At 41.1% G+C, this 21,021-nt stretch overlaps 1 protein-coding gene across 2 annotated transcripts in view; it reads right to left on the bottom strand.

The window, feature by feature from the left end:
* LOC102802896 (uncharacterized) overlaps window positions 1-21,021 on the bottom strand; it is a 98,642-nt gene that overhangs the window by 41,859 nt on the left and 35,762 nt on the right. For both annotated transcript variants that reach the window (XM_085501533.1, XM_085501534.1), the window contains exon 3: window positions 14,711-15,177. In XM_085501533.1, the coding sequence (XP_085357659.1) occupies window positions 14,711-15,177 (467 nt within the window). The remainder of the gene's footprint in view (window positions 1-14,710; window positions 15,178-21,021) is intronic.

Raw genomic sequence — 21,021 nt, 5'->3', positions numbered from 1 at the left:
GATTGAAACCCAGCTCACGTCAACACAATGAGTTGCTGGATTGAAACCCAGCTCACGTCAACACAATGAGTTGCTGGATTGAAACCCAGCTCACGTCAACACAATGAGTTGCTGGATTGAAACCCAGCTCACGTCAACACAATGAGTTGCTGGATTGAAACCCAGCTCACCTCAATACAATGAGTTGCTGGATTGAAACCCAGCTCACCTCAATACAATGAGTTGCTGGATTGAAACCCAGCTCACGTCAACACAATGAGTTGCTGGATTGAAACCCAGCTCACCTCAATACAATGAGTTGCTGGATTGAAACCCAGTTCACCTCAATACAATGAGTTGCTGGATTGAAACCCAGCTCACCTCAATACAATGAGTTGCTGGATTGAAACCCAGCTCACCTCAACACAATGAGTTGCTGGATTGAAACCCAGCTCACCTCAATACAATGAGTTGCTGGATTGAAACCCAGCTCACCTGAACACAATGAGTTGCTGGATTGAAACCCAGCTCACGTCAACACAATGAGTTGCTGGATTGAAACCCAGCTCACCTCAATACAATGAGTTGCTGGATTGAAACCCAGCTCACCTGAACACAATGAGTTGCTGGATTGAAACCCAGCTCACCTCAATACAATGAGTTGCTGGATTGAAACCCAGTTCACCTCAACACAATGAGTTGCTGGATTGAAACCCAGCTCACCTCAATACAATGAGTTGCTGGATTGAAACCCAGCTCACCTCAATACAATGAGTTGCTGGATTGAAACCCAGCTCACCTCAACACAATGAGTTGCTGGATTGAAACCCAGCTCATCTCAATACAATGAGTTGCTGGATTGAAACCCAGTTCACCTCAATACAATGAGTTGCTGGATTGAAAACCCAGCTCACCTCAATACAATGAGTTGCTGGATTGAAACCCAGCTCACCTCAATACAATGAGTTGCTGGATTGAAACCCAGCTCACCTCAATACAATGAGTTGCTGGATTGAAACCCAGCTCACCTGAATACAATGAGTTGCTGGATTGAAACCCAGTTCACCTCAATACAATGAGTTGCTGGATTGAAACCCAGTTCACCTCAATACAATGAGTTGCTGGATTGAAACCCAGCTCACCTCAATACAATGAGTTGCTGGATTGAAACCCAGCTCACCTCAATACAATGAGTTGCTGGATTGAAACCCAGCTCACCTCAACACAATGAGTTGCTGGATTGAAACCCAGCTCACCTCAATACAATGAGTTGCTGGATTGAAACCCAGTTCACCTCAATACAATGAGTTGCTGGATTGAAACCCAGCTCACCTCAATACAATGAGTTGCTGGATTGAAACCCAGCTCACCTCAATACAATGAGTTGCTGGATTGAAACCCAGCTCACCTCAATACAATGAGTTGCTGGATTGAAACCCAGCTCACCTCAATACAATGAGTTGCTGGATTGAAACCCAGTTCACCTCAATACAATGAGTTGCTGGATTGAAACCCAGCTCACCTCAATACAATGAGTTGCTGGATTGAAACCCAGCTCACCTCAATACAATGAGTTGCTGGATTGAAACCCAGTTCACCTCAACACAATGAGTTGCTGGATTGAAACCCAGTTCACCTCAATACAATGAGTTGCTGGATTGAAACCCAGCTCACCTCAATACAATGAGTTGCTGGATTGAAACCCAGCTCACCTCATACAATGAGTTGCTGGATTGAAACCCAGTTCACCTCAATACAATGAGTTGCTGGATTGAAACCCAGCTCACCTCAATACAATGAGTTGCTGGATGAAACCCAGCTCACCTCAATACAATGAGTTGCTGGATTGAAACCCAGCTCACCTGAACACAATGAGTTGCTGGATTGAAACCCAGCTCACCTCAATACAATGAGTTGCTGGATTGAAACCCAGCTCACCTCAATACAATGAGTTGCTGGATTGAAACCCAGCTCACCTCAATACAATGAGTTGCTGGATTGAAACCCAGCTCACCTCAATACAATGAGTTGCTGGATTGAAACCCAGTTCACCTCAACACAATGAGTTGCTGGATTGAAACCCAGCTCACCTCAATACAATGAGTTGCTGGATTGAAACCCAGCTCACCTCAATACAATGAGTTGCTGGATTGAAACCCAGCTCACCTCAATACAATGAGTTGCTGGATTGAAACCCAGCTCACCTCAATACAATGAGTTGCTGGATTGAAACCCAGCTCACCTCAACACAATGAGTTGCTGGATTGAAACCCAGTTCACCTCAATACAATGAGTTGCTGGATTGAAACCCAGCTCACCTCAATACAATGAGTTGCTGGATTGAAACCCAGCTCACCTCAATACAATGAGTTGCTGGATTGAAACCCAGCTCACCTCAACACAATGAGTTGCTGGATTGAAACCCAGCTCACCTCAATACAATGAGTTGCTGGATTGAAACCCAGCTCACCTCAATACAATGAGTTGCTGGATTGAAACCCAGCTCACCTCAACACAATGAGTTGCTGGATTGAAACCCAGTTCACCTCAATACAATGAGTTGCTGGATTGAAACCCAGTTCACCTCAATACAATGAGTTGCTGGATTGAAACCCAGCTCACCTCAATACAATGAGTTGCTGGATTGAAACCCAGCTCACCTCAACACAATGAGTTGCTGGATTGAAACCCAGTTCACCTCAATACAATGAGTTGCTGGATTGAAACCCAGTTCACCTCAATACAATGAGTTGCTGGATTGAAACCCAGTTCACCTCAACACAATGAGTTGCTGGATTGAAACCCAGCTCACCTCAATACAATGAGTTGCTGGATTGAAACCCAGCTCACCTCAATACAATGAGTTGCTGGATTGAAACCCAGCTCACCTCAACACAATGAGTTGCTGGATTGAAACCCAGTTCACCTCAATACAATGAGTTGCTGGATTGAAACCCAGTTCACCTCAATACAATGAGTTGCTGGATTGAAACCCAGCTCACCTCAATACAATGAGTTGCTGGATTGAAACCCAGCTCACCTCAATACAATGAGTTGCTGGATTGAAACCCAGCTCACCTCAATACAATGAGTTGCTGGATTGAAACCCAGCTCACCTCAACACAATGAGTTGCTGGATTGAAACCCAGCTCACCTCAATACAATGAGTTGCTGGATTGAAACCCAGCTCACCTCAATACAATGAGTTGCTGGATTGAAACCCAGCTCACCTCAATACAATGAGTTGCTGGATGAAACCCAGTTCATCTCAATACAATGAGTTACTGGATTGAAACCCAGTTCACCTCAATACAATGAGTTGCTGGATTGAAACCCAGCTCACCTCAACACAATGAGTTGCTGGATTGAAACCCAGTTCACCTCAACACAATGAGTTGCTGGATTGAAACCCAGCTCACCTCAATACAATGAGTTGCTGGATTGAAACCCAGCTCACCTCAATACAATGAGTTGCTGGATTGAAACCCAGCTCACCTCAATACAATGAGTTGCTGGATTGAAACCCAGTTCACCTCAATACAATGAGTTGCTGGATTGAAACCCAGCTCACCTCAACACAATGAGTTGCTGGATTGAAACCCAGTTCACCTCAACACAATGAGTTGCTGGATTGAAACCCAGCTCACCTCAATACAATGAGTTGCTGGATTGAAACCCAGCTCACCTCAATACAATGAGTTGCTGGATTGAAACCCAGCTCACCTCAATACAATGAGTTACTGGATTGAAACCCAGTTCACCTCAATACAATGAGTTGCTGGATTGAAACCCAGCTCACCTCAATACAATGAGTTACTGGATTGAAACCCAGTTCACCTCAATACAATGAGTTGCTGGATTGAAACCCAGTTCACCTCAACACAATGAGTTGCTGGATTGAAACCCAGTTCACCTCAACACAATGAGTTGCTGGATTGAAACCCAGCTCACCTCAATACAATGAGTTGCTGGATTGAAACCCAGCTCACCTCAATACAATGAGTTGCTGGATTGAAACCCAGCTCACCTCAATACAATGAGTTGCTGGATTGAAACCCAGTTCACCTCAATACAATGAGTTGCTGGATTGAAACCCAGTTCACCTCAACACAATGAGTTGCTGGATTGAAACCCAGCTCACCTCAATACAATGAGTTGCTGGATTGAAACCCAGCTCACCTCAACACAATGAGTTGCTGGATTGAAACCCAGCTCACCTCAACACAATGAGTTGCTGGATTGAAACCCAGTTCACCTCAACACAATGAGTTGCTGGATTGAAACCCAGCTCACCTCAATACAATGAGTTGCTGGATTGAAACCCAGCTCACCTCAATACAATGAGTTGCTGGATTGAAACCCAGCTCACCTCAATACAATGAGTTGCTGGATTGAAACCCAGTTCACCTCAATACAATGAGTTGCTGGATTGAAACCCAGCTCATCTCAATACAATGAGTTACTGGATTGAAACCCAGTTCACCTCAATACAATGAGTTGCTGGATTGAAACCCAGCTCACCTCAACACAATGAGTTGCTGGATTGAAACCCAGTTCACCTCAACACAATGAGTTGCTGGATTGAAACCCAGCTCACCTCAATACAATGAGTTGCTGGATTGAAACCCAGCTCACCTCAATACAATGAGTTGCTGGATTGAAACCCAGCTCACCTCAATACAATGAGTTGCTGGATTGAAACCCAGTTCACCTCAATACAATGAGTTGCTGGATTGAAACCCAGCTCACCTCAACACAATGAGTTGCTGGATTGAAACCCAGTTCACCTCAACACAATGAGTTGCTGGATTGAAACCCAGTTCACCTCAACACAATGAGTTGCTGGATTGAAACCCAGCTCACCTCAATACAATGAGTTGCTGGATTGAAACCCAGTTCACCTCAACACAATGAGTTGCTGGATTGAAACCCAGCTCACCTCAATACAATGAGTTGCTGGATTGAAACCCAGTTCACCTCAATACAATGAGTTGCTGGATTGAAACCCAGTTCACCTCAACACAATGAGTTGCTGGATTGAAACCCAGTTCACCTCAACACAATGAGTTGCTGGATTGAAACCCAGCTCACCTCAATACAATGAGTTGCTGGATTGAAACCCAGCTCACCTCAATACAATGAGTTGCTGGATTGAAACCCAGCTCACCTCAATACAATGAGTTGCTGGATTGAAACACAGCTCACCTCAATACAATGAGTTGCTGGATTGAAACACAGCTCACCTGAACACAATGAGTTGCTGGATTGAAACCCAGCTCACCTCAACACAATGAGTTGCTGGATTGAAACCCAGCTCACCTCAATACAATGAGTTGCTGGATTGAAACCCAGCTCACCTCAATACAATGAGTTGCTGGATTGAAACCCAGCTCACCTCAATACAATGAGTTGCTGGATTGAAACCCAGCTCACCTCAATACAATGAGTTGCTGGATTGAAACCCAGCTCACCTCAATACAATGAGTTGCTGGATTGAAACCCAGCTCACCTCAATACAATGAGTTGCTGGATTGAAACCCAGCTCACCTCAATACAATGAGTTGCTGGATTGAAACCCAGCTCACCTCCATACAATGAGTTACTGGATTGAAACCCAGCTCACCTCAATACAATGAGTTGCTGGATTGAAACCCAGCTCACCTCAATACAATGAGTTGCTGGATTGAAACCCAGCTCACCTCAATACAATGAGTTGCTGGATTGAAACCCAGCTCACCTCAACACAATGAGTTGCTGGATTGAAACCCAGCTCACCTCAATACAATGAGTTGCTGGATTGAAACCCAGCTCACCTCAATACAATGAGTTGCTGGATTGAAACCCAGCTCACCTCAACACAATGAGTTGCTGGATTGAAACCCAGTTCACCTCAATACAATGAGTTACTGGATTGAAACCCAGCTCACCTCAATACAATGAGTTGCTGGATTGAAACCCAGCTCACCTCAATACAATGAGTTGCTGGATTGAAACCCAGTTCACCTCAATACAATGAGTTGCTGGATTGAAACCCAGCTCACCTCAACACAATGAGTTGCTGGATTGAAACCCAGCTCACCTGAATACAATGAGTTGCTGGATTGAAACCCAGTTCACCTCAACACAATGAGTTGCTGGATTGAAACCCAGCTCACCTCAATACAATGAGTTGCTGGATTGAAACCCAGTTCACCTCAATACAATGAGTTGCTGGATTGAAACCCAGCTCACCTCAATACAATGAGTTGCTGGATTGAAACCCAGCTCACCTGAATACAATGAGTTGCTGGATTGAAACCCAGTTCACCTCAATACAATGAGTTGCTGGATTGAAACCCAGCTCACCTCAATACAATGAGTTGCTGGATTGAAACCCAGCTCACCTCAATACAATGAGTTACTGGATTGAAACCCAGCTCACCTCAATACAATGAGTTGCTGGATTGAAACCCAGCTCACCTGAATACAATGAGTTGCTGGATTGAAACCCAGCTCACCTCAATACAATGAGTTGCTGGATTGAAACCCAGCTCACCTCAATACAATGAGTTGCTGGATTGAAACCCAGCTCACCTCAATACAATGAGTTGCTGGATTGAAACCCAGCTCACCTCAATACAATGAGTTGCTGGATTGAAACCCAGCTCACCTCAATACAATGAGTTGCTGGATTGAAACCCAGCTCACCTCCATACAATGAGTTGCTGGATTGAAACCCAGCTCACCTCAATACAATGAGTTGCTGGATTGAAACCCAGCTCACCTCAATACAATGAGTTGCTGGATTGAAACCCAGCTCACCTCAATACAATGAGTTGCTGGATTGAAACCCAGCTCACCTCAACACAATGAGTTGCTGGATTGAAACCCAGCTCACCTCAATACAATGAGTTGCTGGATTGAAACCCAGCTCACCTCAATACAATGAGTTGCTGGATTGAAACCCAGCTCACCTCCATACAATGAGTTGCTGGATTGAAACCCAGCTCACCTCAATACAATGAGTTGCTGGATTGAAACCCAGCTCACCTCAATACAATGAGTTGCTGGATTGAAACCCAGCTCACCTCAATACAATGAGTTGCTGGATTGAAACCCAGCTCACCTCAATACAATGAGTTGCTGGATTGAAACCCAGCTCACCTCAACACAATGAGTTGCTGGATTGAAACCCAGTTCACCTCAACACAATGAGTTGCTGGATTGAAACCCAGTTCACCTCAATACAATGAGTTGCTGGATTGAAACCCAGCTCACCTCAATACAATGAGTTGCTGGATTGAAACCCAGCTCACCTCAATACAATGAGTTGCTGGATTGAAACCCAGCTCACCTCAACACAATGAGTTGCTGGATTGAAACCCAGTTCACCTCAATACAATGAGTTGCTGGATTGAAACCCAGCTCACCTCAATACAATGAGTTGCTGGATTGAAACCCAGCTCACCTCAACACAATGAGTTGCTGGATTGAAACCCAGCTCACCTCAACACAATGAGTTGCTGGATTGAAACCCAGCTCACCTCAATACAATGAGTTGCTGGATTGAAACCCAGCTCACCTCAATACAATGAGTTGCTGGATTGAAACACAGCTCACCTCAACACAATGAGTTGCTGGATTGAAACCCAGCTCACCTCAATACAATGAGTTGCTGGATTGAAACCCAGCTCACCTCAACACAATGAGTTGCTGGATTGAAACCCAGCTCACCTCAACACAATGAGTTGCTGGATTGAAACCCAGCTCACCTCAATACAATGAGTTGCTGGATTGAAACCCAGCTCACCTCAATACAATGAGTTGCTGGATTGAAACCCAGCTCACCTCAATACAATGAGTTGCTGGATTGAAACCCAGCTCACCTCAATACAATGAGTTGCTGGATTGAAACCCAGCTCACCTCAATACAATGAGTTGCTGGATTGAAACCCAGCTCACCTCAATACAATGAGTTGCTGGATTGAAACCCAGCTCACCTCAATACAATGAGTTGCTGGATTGAAACCCAGCTCACCTCAATACAATGAGTTGCTGGATTGAAACCCAGCTCACCTCAATACAATGAGTTGCTGGATTGAAACCCAGCTCACCTCAATACAATGAGTTGCTGGATTGAAACCCAGCTCACCTCAATACAATGAGTTGCTGGATTGAAACCCAGCTCACCTCAATACAATGAGTTGCTGGATTGAAACCCAGCTCACCTCAATACAATGAGTTGCTGGATTGAAACCCAGTTCACCTCAATACAATGAGTTGCTGGATTGAAACCCAGCTCACCTCAATACAATGAGTTGCTGGATTGAAACCCAGCTCACCTCAATACAATGAGTTGCTGGATTGAAACCCAGCTCACCTCAATACAATGAGTTGCTGGATTGAAACCCAGCTCACCTCAATACAATGAGTTGCTGGATTGAAACCCAGCTCACCTCAATACAATGAGTTGCTGGATTGAAACCCAGCTCACCTCAATACAATGAGTTGCTGGATTGAAACCCAGCTCACCTCAATACAATGAGTTGCTGGATTGAAACCCAGCTCACCTCAATACAATGAGTTGCTGGATTGAAACCCAGCTCACCTCAATACAATGAGTTGCTGGATTGAAACCCAGCTCACCTCAATACAATGAGTTGCTGGATTGAAACCCAGCTCACCTCAATACAATGAGTTGCTGGATTGAAACCCAGCTCACCTCAATACAATGAGTTGCTGGATTGAAACCCAGCTCACCTCAATACAATGAGTTGCTGGATTGAAACCCAGCTCACCTCAATACAATGAGTTGCTGGATTGAAACCCAGCTCACCTCAATACAATGAGTTGCTGGATTGAAACCCAGCTCACCTCAATACAATGAGTTGCTGGATTGAAACCCAGCTCACCTCAATACAATGAGTTGCTGGATTGAAACCCAGTTCACCTCAATACAATGAGTTGCTGGATTGAAACCCAGCTCACCTCAATACAATGAGTTGCTGGATTGAAACCCAGCTCACCTCAATACAATGAGTTACTGGATTGAAACCCAGCTCACCTCAATACAATGAGTTGCTGGATTGAAACCCAGCTCACCTCAATACAATGAGTTGCTGGATTGAAACCCAGCTCACCTCAATACAATGAGTTGCTGGATTGAAACCCAGCTCACCTCAATACAATGAGTTGCTGGATTGAAACCCAGTTCACCTCAATACAATAGGTTGCTGGATTGAAACCCAGCTCACCTCAATACAATGAGTTGCTGGATTGAAACCCAGTTCACCTCAATACAATGAGTTGCTGGATTGAAACCCAGTTCACCTCAATACAATGAGTTACTGGATTGAAACCCAGCTCACCTCAATACAATGAGTTGCTGGATTGAAACCCAGCTCACCTCAATACAATGAGTTGCTGGATTGAAACCCAGTTCACCTCAATACAATGAGTTACTGGATTGAAACCCAGCTCACCTCAATACAATGAGTTACTGGATTGAAACCCAGCTCATCTCAATACAATGAGTTGCTGGATTGAAACCCAGTTCACCTCAATACAATGAGTTACTGGATTGAAACCCAGCTCACCTCAATACAATGAGTTGCTGGATTGAAACCCAGCTCACCTCAATACAATGAGTTGCTGGATTGAAACCCAGTTCACCTCAATACAATGAGTTACTGGATTGAAACCCAGCTCACCTCAATACAATGAGTTACTGGATTGAAACCCAGCTCATCTCAATACAATGAGTTGCTGGATTGAAACCCAGTTCACCTCAATACAATGAGTTACTGGATTGAAACCCAGCTCACCTCAATACAATGAGTTGCTGGATTGAAACCCAGCTCACCTCAATACAATGAGTTGCTGGATTGAAACCCAGCTCACCTCAATACAATGAGTTGCTGGATTGAAACCCAGCTCACCTCAATACAATGAGTTACTGGATTGAAACCCAGTTCACCTCAATACAATGAGTTGCTGGATTGAAACCCAGTTCACCTCAATACAATGAGTTGCTGGATTGAAACCCAGTTCACCTCAATACAATGAGTTGCTGGATTGAAACCCAGTTCACCTCAATACAATGAGTTGCTGGATTGAAACCCAGCTCACCTCAATACAATGAGTTGCTGGATTGAAACCCAGTTCACCTCAATACAATGAGTTGCTGGATTGAAACCCAGCTCACCTCAATACAATGAGTTACTGGATTGAAACCCAGTTCACCTCAATACAATGAGTTGCTGGATTGAAACCCAGCTCACCTCAATACAATGAGTTACTGGATTGAAACCCAGCTCACCTCAATACAATGAGTTGCTGGATTGAAACCCAGCTCACCTCAATACAATGAGTTACTGGATTGAAACCCAGCTCACCTCAATACAATGAGTTGCTGGATTGAAACCCAGTTCACCTCAATACAATGAGTTGCTGGATTGAAACCCAGCTCACCTCAATACAATGAGTTGCTGGATTGAAACCCAGTTCACCTCAATACAATGAGTTGCTGGATTGAAACCCAGTTCACCTCAATACAATGAGTTGCTGGATTGAAACCCAGTTCACCTCAATACAATGAGTTGCTGGATTGAAACCCAGTTCACCTCAATACAATGAGTTGCTGGATTGAAACCCAGTTCACCTCAATACAATGAGTTGCTGGATTGAAACCCAGCTCACCTCAATACAATGAGTTGCTGGATTGAAACCCAGCTCACCTCAATACAATGAGTTGCTGGATTGAAACCCAGTTCACCTCAATACAATGAGTTGCTGGATTGAAACCCAGTTCATCTCAATACAATGAGTTGCTGGATTGAAACCCAGCTCACCTCAATACAATGAGTTGCTGGATTGAAACCCAGCTCACCTCAATACAATGAGTTACTGGATTGAAACCCAGCTCACCTCAATACAATGAGTTGCTGGATTGAAACCCAGCTCACCTCAATACAATGAGTTGCTGGATTGAAACCCAGCTCACCTCAATACAATGAGTTGCTGGATTGAAACCCAGCTCACCTCAATACAATGAGTTGCTGGATTGAAACCCAGTTCACCTCAATACAATAGGTTGCTGGATTGAAACCCAGCTCACCTCAATACAATGAGTTGCTGGATTGAAACCCAGCTCATCTCAATACAATGAGTTGCTGGATTGAAACCCAGTTCACCTCAATACAATGAGTTACTGGATTGAAACCCAGCTCACCTCAATACAATGAGTTACTGGATTGAAACCCAGCTCATCTCAATACAATGAGTTGCTGGATTGAAACCCAGTTCACCTCAATACAATGAGTTACTGGATTGAAACCCAGCTCACCTCAATACAATGAGTTGCTGGATTGAAACCCAGCTCACCTCAATACAATGAGTTGCTGGATTGAAACCCAGCTCACCTCAATACAATGAGTTGCTGGATTGAAACCCAGCTCACCTCAATACAATGAGTTAATGGATTGAAACCCAGTTCACCTCAATACAATGAGTTGCTGGATTGAAACCCAGTTCACCTCAATACAATGAGTTGCTGGATTGAAACCCAGTTCACCTCAATACAATGAGTTGCTGGATTGAAACCCAGTTCACCTCAATACAATGAGTTGCTGGATTGAAACCCAGTTCACCTCAATACAATGAGTTGCTGGATTGAAACCCAGCTCACCTCAATACAATGAGTTGCTGGATTGAAACCCAGTTCACCTCAATACAATGAGTTGCTGGATTGAAACCCAGCTCACCTCAATACAATGAGTTACTGGATTGAAACCCAGCTCACCTCAATACAATGAGTTGCTGGATTGAAACCCAGTTCACCTCAATACAATGAGTTGCTGGATTGAAACCCAGCTCACCTGAACACAATGAGTTGCTGGATTGAAACACAGCTCACCTCAATACAATGAGTTACTGGATTGAAACCCAGCTCACCTCAATACAATGAGTTGCTGGATTGAAACCCAGCTCACCTCAATACAATGAGTTACTGGATTGAAACCCAGCTCACCTCAATACAATGAGTTGCTGGATTGAAACCCAGTTCACCTCAATACAATGAGTTGCTGGATTGAAACCCAGCTCACCTCAATACAATGAGTTGCTGGATTGAAACCCAGCTCACCTCAATACAATGAGTTGCTGGATTGAAACCCAGTTCACCTCAATACAATGAGTTGCTGGATTGAAACCCAGCTCACCTCAATACAATGAGTTGCTGGATTGAAACCCAGCTCACCTCAACACAATGAGTTGCTGGATTGAAACCCAGCTCACCTCAATACAATGAGTTGCTGGATTGAAACCCAGCTCACCTGAACACAATGAGTTGCTGGATTGAAACCCAGCTCACGTCAACACAATGAGTTGCTGGATTGAAACCCAGCTCACCTCAATACAATGAGTTGCTGGATTGAAACCCAGCTCACGTCAACACAATGAGTTGCTGGATTGAAACCCAGCTCACCTCAATACAATGAGTTGCTGGATTGAAACCCAGCTCACCTGAACACAATGAGTTGCTGGATTGAAACCCAGCTCACCTCAATACAATGAGTTGCTGGATTGAAACCAGCTCACCTGAACACAATGAGTTGCTGGATTGAAACCCAGCTCACCTCAATACAATGAGTTGCTGGATTGAAACCCAGCTCACCTCAACACAATGAGTTGCTGGATTGAAACCCAGCTCACCTCAATACAATGAGTTGCTGGATTGAAACCCAGCTCACCTGAACACAATGAGTTGCTGGATTGAAACCCAGCTCACCTCAATACAATGAGTTACTGGATTGAAACCCAGCTCACCTCAATACAATGAGTTGCTGGATTGAAACCCAGCTCACCTCAATACAATGAGTTGCTGGATTGAAACCCAGCTCACCTCAATACAATGAGTTGCTGGATTGAAACCCAGCTCACCTGAACACAATGAGTTGCTGGATTGAAACCCAGCTCACCTCAACACAATGAGTTGCTGGATTGAAACCCAGCTCACGTCAACACAATGAGTTGCTGGATTGAAACCCAGCTCACCTCAATACAATGAGTTGCTGGATTGAAACCCAGCTCACGTCAACACAATGAGTTGCTGGATTGAAACCCAGCTCACCTGAACACAATTATTACAAAAATATCCATAACTCAAACAATTCAGCATTTTCAATACAATTGGTTTTTGAGTTCATTTGGAATACAATGCAAAATATTGGACAAGCAGCCTATCGGCTGAGATAGCTCCGCTGTTAGCAAGGCACATTTCAATTAAAGAACAGAAGATATCATTAGAAAATGAACAATATGAATAGTATCAAAGCAATCTGACTTACAGTTTTTAACAAGAAGTCGAAAATATCACTTTCGACCAAAAATGACAAAAATATTCACCAAAATTAGAGAATTGAAGATATCATCACGAAATGAACAAATCTGAGAAAGGTCTACATGTAGTATCTATATATGTAATATCAAAGCAATTGAACTTTGGTTTTTAACAAGAAGTCGAAAATATCACTTTTTACCAAAAATTACAAAAATATTCACCAAAATTAGAGAATTGAAGACATCATCACGAAATGAACAAATCTGAGAGAGGTCCACATGTAGTACCTATATATGTAATATCAAAGCAATTGAACTATTGGTTTTTAACAAGAAGTCGAAAATATCACTTTTTACCAAAAATTACAAAAATATTCACCAAAATTAGAGAATTGAAGATATCATCACGAAATGAGCAAATCTGAGAGAGGTCCACATGTAGTACCTATATATGTAGTATCAAAGCAATTGGACTTGCGGTTTTTAACAAGAAGTCGAAAATATCAGTTTTTACCAAAAATGACAAAAATATTCACCAAAATTAGAGAATTAAAGATATCATTACAAAATGAACAAATCTGAGAGAGGTCCACATGTAGTACCTATATATGTAATATCAAAGCAATCGGACTTGCGGTTTTTAACAAGAAGTCAAAAATATTACTTTTTACCAAAAATTACAAAAATATTCACCAAAATTAGAGAATTGAAGATATCATCACGAAATGAACAAATCTGAGAGAGGTCTACCCAAGGTACATATACACCAAGTATCAAAGCATTCAGGCTTGTAGTTTTCAAGAAGAAGTCGAAAAAGTAAAACATTGACACGGACGACAACGGACAATCACTCATATGATAAGCTCCGCTCGACAAAGTCGACAGCGGAGCTAAAAAATCAGGAATGATGAAAAAGTATAACAAATATAAAATAAAATAAATGCTTTTAATATGGGTCACTCAATTATTTTTTTTTTCAATTATTTTAAAAGATTGGTAAAATTTGATTGAACAAATCAAAAATTATTGCTCTGTAATTTAACAAAGTAATCAAAATAATGCCAGTTTCAAAGTTTTATTTTGGTAGAGAGAAAACAAATAATTTTTAAATCACTGATATATAATATTTTCTTAACAGCTTTAATTTTTGGAATGATGACACAATTGTGTAGCAGTGAAAACTGTATACATGTAGTGGGCTTAGAAGAGAGTCACAGTGAAGTTTAGAGAAATTATTCATGCACAATATATAAAATTGTGACTTATCCTGCAACAAAATAACCTCAGTTTATATATTGATTGTAAGTTCCAAGGATGACAATGTAATTAAAGAGAACATGTACAAATCAGCATGTACATCTTGTACAGCCCCAGTGGTAATCAAAATATCATGTGATAAATAAACATAATGTACCTGAAATGAATCGTTTGACAACTCAGACTCAAGTATTTGCTGGGCAAGATGAGATGATCCAATCGTATGCCGTCGATTTAAATCAGTTTTCGCTAAAATTTCTCTTTTCTCAGCGCTGCTGGGTTTTGGTGTCTCTTCGCTGGTGGCTTGTTGTGTATCTACTAGGTGTCTTGGTGTAGTTGCCCCATTACTGGGCTGTCGTGTACCACTTGAACTACTTGGGCGCGCTGCTGCTCTTTCTCTATCGGGTACTGTTCCTCTTTCACTGTTGGTTAATGTTCCTCCAATGCCTGTGGGCTGTGATTTCACTACACTGCTAGGTTGTGATCCAGCCGTGCTTGTGGGCTGTGATTTCACTACACTGCTGGGTTGTGATCCAGCCGTGCCTTTGGGCTGTTCTTTTACTGAACCACTGGGTTGAGACTCTTCTCTATCAGCAATGACATGACTTTCTGGTTTCTTGGAATCTGTAAAATTGATGTGATAAAAGCAAGATGAGCAGAAGGTTAAAAATTAAACTATCCTACATCTGGAGTGTAAACCGAGTCACTTAAACACTTGGAATATAAAAATACTTATAAAGACATAACAAAATAGTTGACATTATAGACGAGGTACACTTTATTTCATGAAGTATATTGAATAATCCTTTCCAATTTCTAACCAAGGATTATTGACACCCAACATTTTAAGTAGTGTAAAAACAAAATAATTTTGTTTTTACATTATTTTTTTTTTAATTCAATTCAAATGACATTTCTTACTTATTGAACACCCACGCTTTAATAAAAGGGCCTCAATGAACATAATGCATAGTAAGTGAGTGACCTTATCTCAGTATGCAAGGAATGGACAGAGCTGTGCATATGATATATCAGCTTACAGGTTAAAAGGAAAATCTTATATTGCATTCTAATATGTTTTATGAAAGTTATGAAGAGATAAAGTTTATCTCATTACGGAATCAAGACTCCATCATTGTAAATCACCACACTCCTGTGGGGGCTTAGTTAGGACACTATTAATGTGAATTATCATGGTGAGGGTGAGGTGAGGTGAGGGTGAGGGTGAGGGTGAGGGTGAGGGTGAGGTGAGATACATGTCATTTGTTTTATTAATTTGATGGGTTTATATAATATGTTTATAAATAAATTATGAATCAAATTCACTGTTCATGAAACAATTAATTTTAATGTGTTTTTACTTTTTCATTTGCTTTAATTTCAGTGAATATATATAGTTTAAATATTTAACAGAAAATATTTATCACATATAAATCCTTATATGGCAAAATATGTAAAACAGTGAATGTGACCTTTGCCCTTCCTAGAAGATGATCAGAGGAGCATGAATTCACAAAGTGTATTGCAATATTCAAAAATAACATTTGTAACTTCACATATGCAAATTAACTAAACAATTTATTTTATGGGGAACAGGTTTGTGTGTATTAACTAGTAAATCAGACAACTGCTGATGCAGGTTGACAGAGTTGGGAATTGATGAGACACACGATACAGCTGTGTACCTATTCATAATGAATAGATTCATGAAGGGTTGGCTACATATAAGTGACATTCACATGTCATTAATGCAGCTCTAGTCAAGCTAATATTCTATTTTTAGACTATTTACAGTTCTCAAAAGTCAAATTAATGGTCACTTTAAAACAATTAAAAATATAGTAAAGTAACTTATTTTCTCAGATGTCAGACAAGTATAATATGCACATAGAAATAAATTAATAATTAATAAAACAAATCAGTAAGACTGTGGATACATACATACATACATACATACATACATACATACATACATACATATATTAGGTGTTAACATAACAAACACGACGGATGCATTAATTACTATGATAGTACTTGCAAAATAATGAAATTTTGCAGTTATATAATGCCTGAAAATTGACCATACAGTCAGCATATTGTTTCACAGATGAAAAATATTTTCAGAACCAAGTTGTACTGACATGTGATTGTACCAAGTCTACCAGTATTCATTAAATGAGCATAATTTGAACAGTGTTTTAAATGTCATTATTGATTATTTTCTTCGATTTTTTTTTTACTTAAAATATTAGTAATATTGATGTTTGTACAAGTAATACATGTTGACCCCAGTATGACCTTGTCAATCATATTCCTGTACATACATGTCCTGTATATCGATAACATTTGAAATAATGACTATTTGATAATTTGTGGCTATTCACAAAGAGATTTGTATAACTTTATTTATTTTTTTGGGTTATCTTCTTTTTTTTTTACATCAAAATGATCAAAATAAATTTTCAATTTTTACAAAATTTTGCAATTATCCTTGACTTGCAAATTTGTGAGATTGATGCAATAAATTCATATTTTTAGAATGGTGTGTAAAAGCATCTTTATTAAGAAATTCAAGTAAATTTTCATCACTGACACTCGTAACTAATAAATTTTCACCTCACTTAATCTTTCTTGACAAATATTGATTTTTTGAATTGAATTCAGTTTTAATGATTATCGAAGCATTCTGTTACAATTACATGTACTAAATCGGTCAAACGTACATGTTCTCTAGACTAGATACGTCTCTTCAACTCAACACATACATGAACGTGAGGTGTGCTCGTAGCGTGAACAATAGATATCTATATCTTAATTGCATCCACTTACGTATTAGACTCATTGCAAACAGACATGCAGACTTGTAAATTGATTGTTTAAGAAGCTTTTATAATCCACAAAGTGTCATAAAATGGAAATGGAATTTTAAAACTGCTGCCCCTGAGGAGAAAAACCTTTAAATAAATGCCATTTTAACCCACATTGACCCTGACATGACCTGCAATCATAGGGTGCTTTCACTGTATACTTTTGTACAAAGCACGTCTCTGACAAAATACTGTCAGTAAGCATGTTATTTACCAATCTAGATATATCAAGGACTTAACAAAAGAGCTTATAAACCACATACCTTATTTACTGTTCCTGACTATAGAATTTAATGCTATTTTGCCCAGGGTATTAATAAAACATACTTGTCACTTGAAAAGAACCATTTAAAACATACTTTTTCATCTCTGACAGCCTACTATCATTTAGGTATGTTAAAACATTTTCACATGATTTTGTTTTGGCTTCTTAAGAACCTACAGTAAATATAATGTACTCAACAAATTATTAAACACAACATTTAGTTTCATTAAAAAAACAATTCAAGTCACTAATTTAGCAAAAAAAACTCCAATTGTTGCAGATAGCTTTCAGAGTTTTAGGAAAAAATAATAATACATATAAAAGCAGATTTTTATAATGTCAATCATAGCATAGGTATCATTCACACTACTTCCAATCACACCAGTCTTATGATATATTATGTACTTTTTCATGTATTATTTTTTTTAATTCAAGTCACTTGTTTTTTATGTTAATTTACTATATATATATTTTAATTTTTTGAGTACTAGCATTTCCTTCAATTTCAAATATTTGAAAAATTTGAAACTAGGATTTGAACAATTTGAGAACTTTTCAGTAGGCATTAATTAATGCTTGCCAATTTCATGAGTACAGAAAAAAACACAAAAGTTGTAGTATTTCACTATGGTCAATAATACAGAGGAGCTATGGAGTGACTTCATTGGATTCACAAGACAGAGAAGCTAGGGAGTGACTTTCCCTGGGGTCCATAATACAGAGAAGCTAGGGAGTGACTTCATTGGATCCACAAGACAGAGAAGCTAGGGAGTGACTTTCACTGGGGTCCATAATACAGAGGAGCTATGGAGTGACTTTCACTGGGGTCCATAATACAGAGGAGCTATGGAGTGACTTCATTGGATTCACAAGACAGAGAAGCTAGGGAGTGACTTTCCCTGGGGTCCATAATACAGAGAAGCTAGGGAGTGACTTCATTGGATCCACAAGACAGAGAAGCTAGGGAGTGACTTTCACTGGGGTCCATAATACAGAGGAGCTATGGAGTGACTTTCACTGGGGTCCATAATACAGAGAAGCTAAAGAGTGACTTTCACAGGGGTCCATAATACAGAGGAGCTATGGAGTGACTGCATTGGATCCACAAGACAGAGAAGCTAGGGAGTGACTTCATTGGATCCACAAGACAGAGAAGCTAAAGAGTGACTTTCACAGGGGTCCATAATACAGAGAAGCAAGGGAGTGACTTCATTGGATCCACAAGACAGAGAAGCTAGGGAGTGACTTTCACTTGGGTCCATAGTACAGAGAAGCTAGGGAGTGACTTTCACAGGGGTCTATAATACAGAGGAGTTATGGAGTGACTTCATTGGATCCACAAGACAGAGAAGCTAGGGAGTGACTTCATTGGATCCACAAGACAGAGAAGCTAAAGAGTGACTTTCACAGGGGTCCATAATACAGAGAAGCAAGGGAGTGACTTCATTGGATCCACAAGACAGAGAAGCTATGGAGTGACTTCATTGGATCCACAAGACAGAGAAGCTAGGGGGTGACTTTCACAGGGGTCCATAATACAGAGAAGCTAGGGAGTGACTTCATTGGATCCACAAGACAGAGAAGCTAGGGAGTGACTTTCACAGGGGTCCACCGTCCATAATACAGAGAAGCTAGGGAGTGACTTCATTGGATCTACAAGATAGAGAAGCTAGGGAGCGACTTCATTGGATCTACAAGACAGAGAAGCTAGGGAGTGACTTCATTGGATCCACAAGACAGAGAAGCCATGGAGTGACTTTCACTGGGGTCCATAATACAGAGAAGCTAAAAAGTGACTTTCACAGGGGTCCATAATACAGAGAAGCTAGGGAGTGATTTCATTGGATCCACAAGACAGAGAAGCCATGGAGTGACTTTCACTGGGGTCCATAATACAGAGAAGCTAAAAAGTGACTTTCACAGGGGTCCACAAGACAGAGAAGCTAGGGAGTGACTTTCACTGGGGTCCATAATACAGAGAAGCTAAAGAGTGACTTCATTGGATCCACAAGACAGAGAAGCTAGGGAGTGACTTTCACTGGGGTCCATAATACAGAGAAGCTAAAGAGTGACTTCATTGGATCCACAAGACAGAGAAGCTAGGGAGTTACTTTATTGGATCTACAAGACAGAGAAGCTAGGGAGTGACTTCATTGGATCTACAAGACAGAGAAGCTAGGGAGTGACTTTCACTGGGGTCCATAATACAGAGAAGCTAAAGAGTGACTTCATTGGATCCACAAGACAGAGAAGCTAGGGAGTGACTTCATTGGATCTACAAGACAGAGAAGCTAGGGAGTGACTTCATTGGATCTACAAGACAGAGAAGCTAGGGAGTGACTTCATTGGATCCACAAGACAGAGAAGCTAGGGAGTGACTTCATTGGATCTACAAGACAGAGAAGCTATGGAGTGACTTCATTGGATCTACAAGACAGAGAAGCTAGGGAGTGACTTCATTGGATCCACAAGACAGAGAAGCTATGGAGTGACTTCATTGGATCCACAAGACAGAGAAGCTAGGGAGTGACTTCATTGGATCTACAAGACAGAGAAGCTAGGGAGTGACTTCATTGGATCTACAAGACAGAGAAGCTATGGAGTGACTTCATTGGATCTACAAGACAGAGAAGCTATGGAGTGACTTCATTGGATCTACAAGACAGAGAAGCTAGGGAGTGACTTCATTGGATCCACAAGACAGAGAAGCTATGGAGTGACTTCATTGGATCCACAAGACAGAGAAGCTATGGAGTGACTTCATTGGATCCACAAGACAGAGAAGCTATGGAGTGACTTCATTGGATCCACAAGACAGAGAAGCTAGGGAGTGACTTCATTGAATCCACAAGACAGAGAAGCTATGGAGTGACTTCATTGGATCTACAAGACAGAGAAGCTAGGGAGTGACTTCATTGGATCCACAAGACAGAGAAGCTATGGAGTGACTTCATTGGATCCACAAGACAGAGAAGCTATGGAGTGACTTCATTGGATCCACAAGACAGAGAAGCTAGGGAGTGACTTCATTGGATCCACAAGACAGAGAAGCTATGGAGTGACTTCATTGGATCCACAAGACAGAGAAGCTAGGGAGTGACTTCATTGAATCCACAAGACAGAGAAGCTATGGAGTGACTTCATTGGATCTACAAGACAGAGAAGCTAGGGAGTGACTTCATTGGATCCACAAGACAGAGAAGCTATGGAGTGACTTCATTGGATCCACAAGACAGAGAAGCTAGGGAGTGACTTCATTGGATCCACAAGACAGAGAAGCTAGGGAGTGACTTCATTGGATCCACAAGACAGAGAAGCTAGGGAGTGACTTTATTG

Source organism: Saccoglossus kowalevskii, chromosome 7 (assembly GCF_978046115.1).
Source record: "Saccoglossus kowalevskii chromosome 7, keSacKowa6.1, whole genome shotgun sequence".
Classification (NCBI taxonomy): Eukaryota; Metazoa; Hemichordata; class Enteropneusta; family Harrimaniidae; genus Saccoglossus; species Saccoglossus kowalevskii.
The sequence above is the reverse complement of the archived record's forward strand: the minus strand, read 5'-3'. Positions and strand labels throughout refer to the sequence as shown.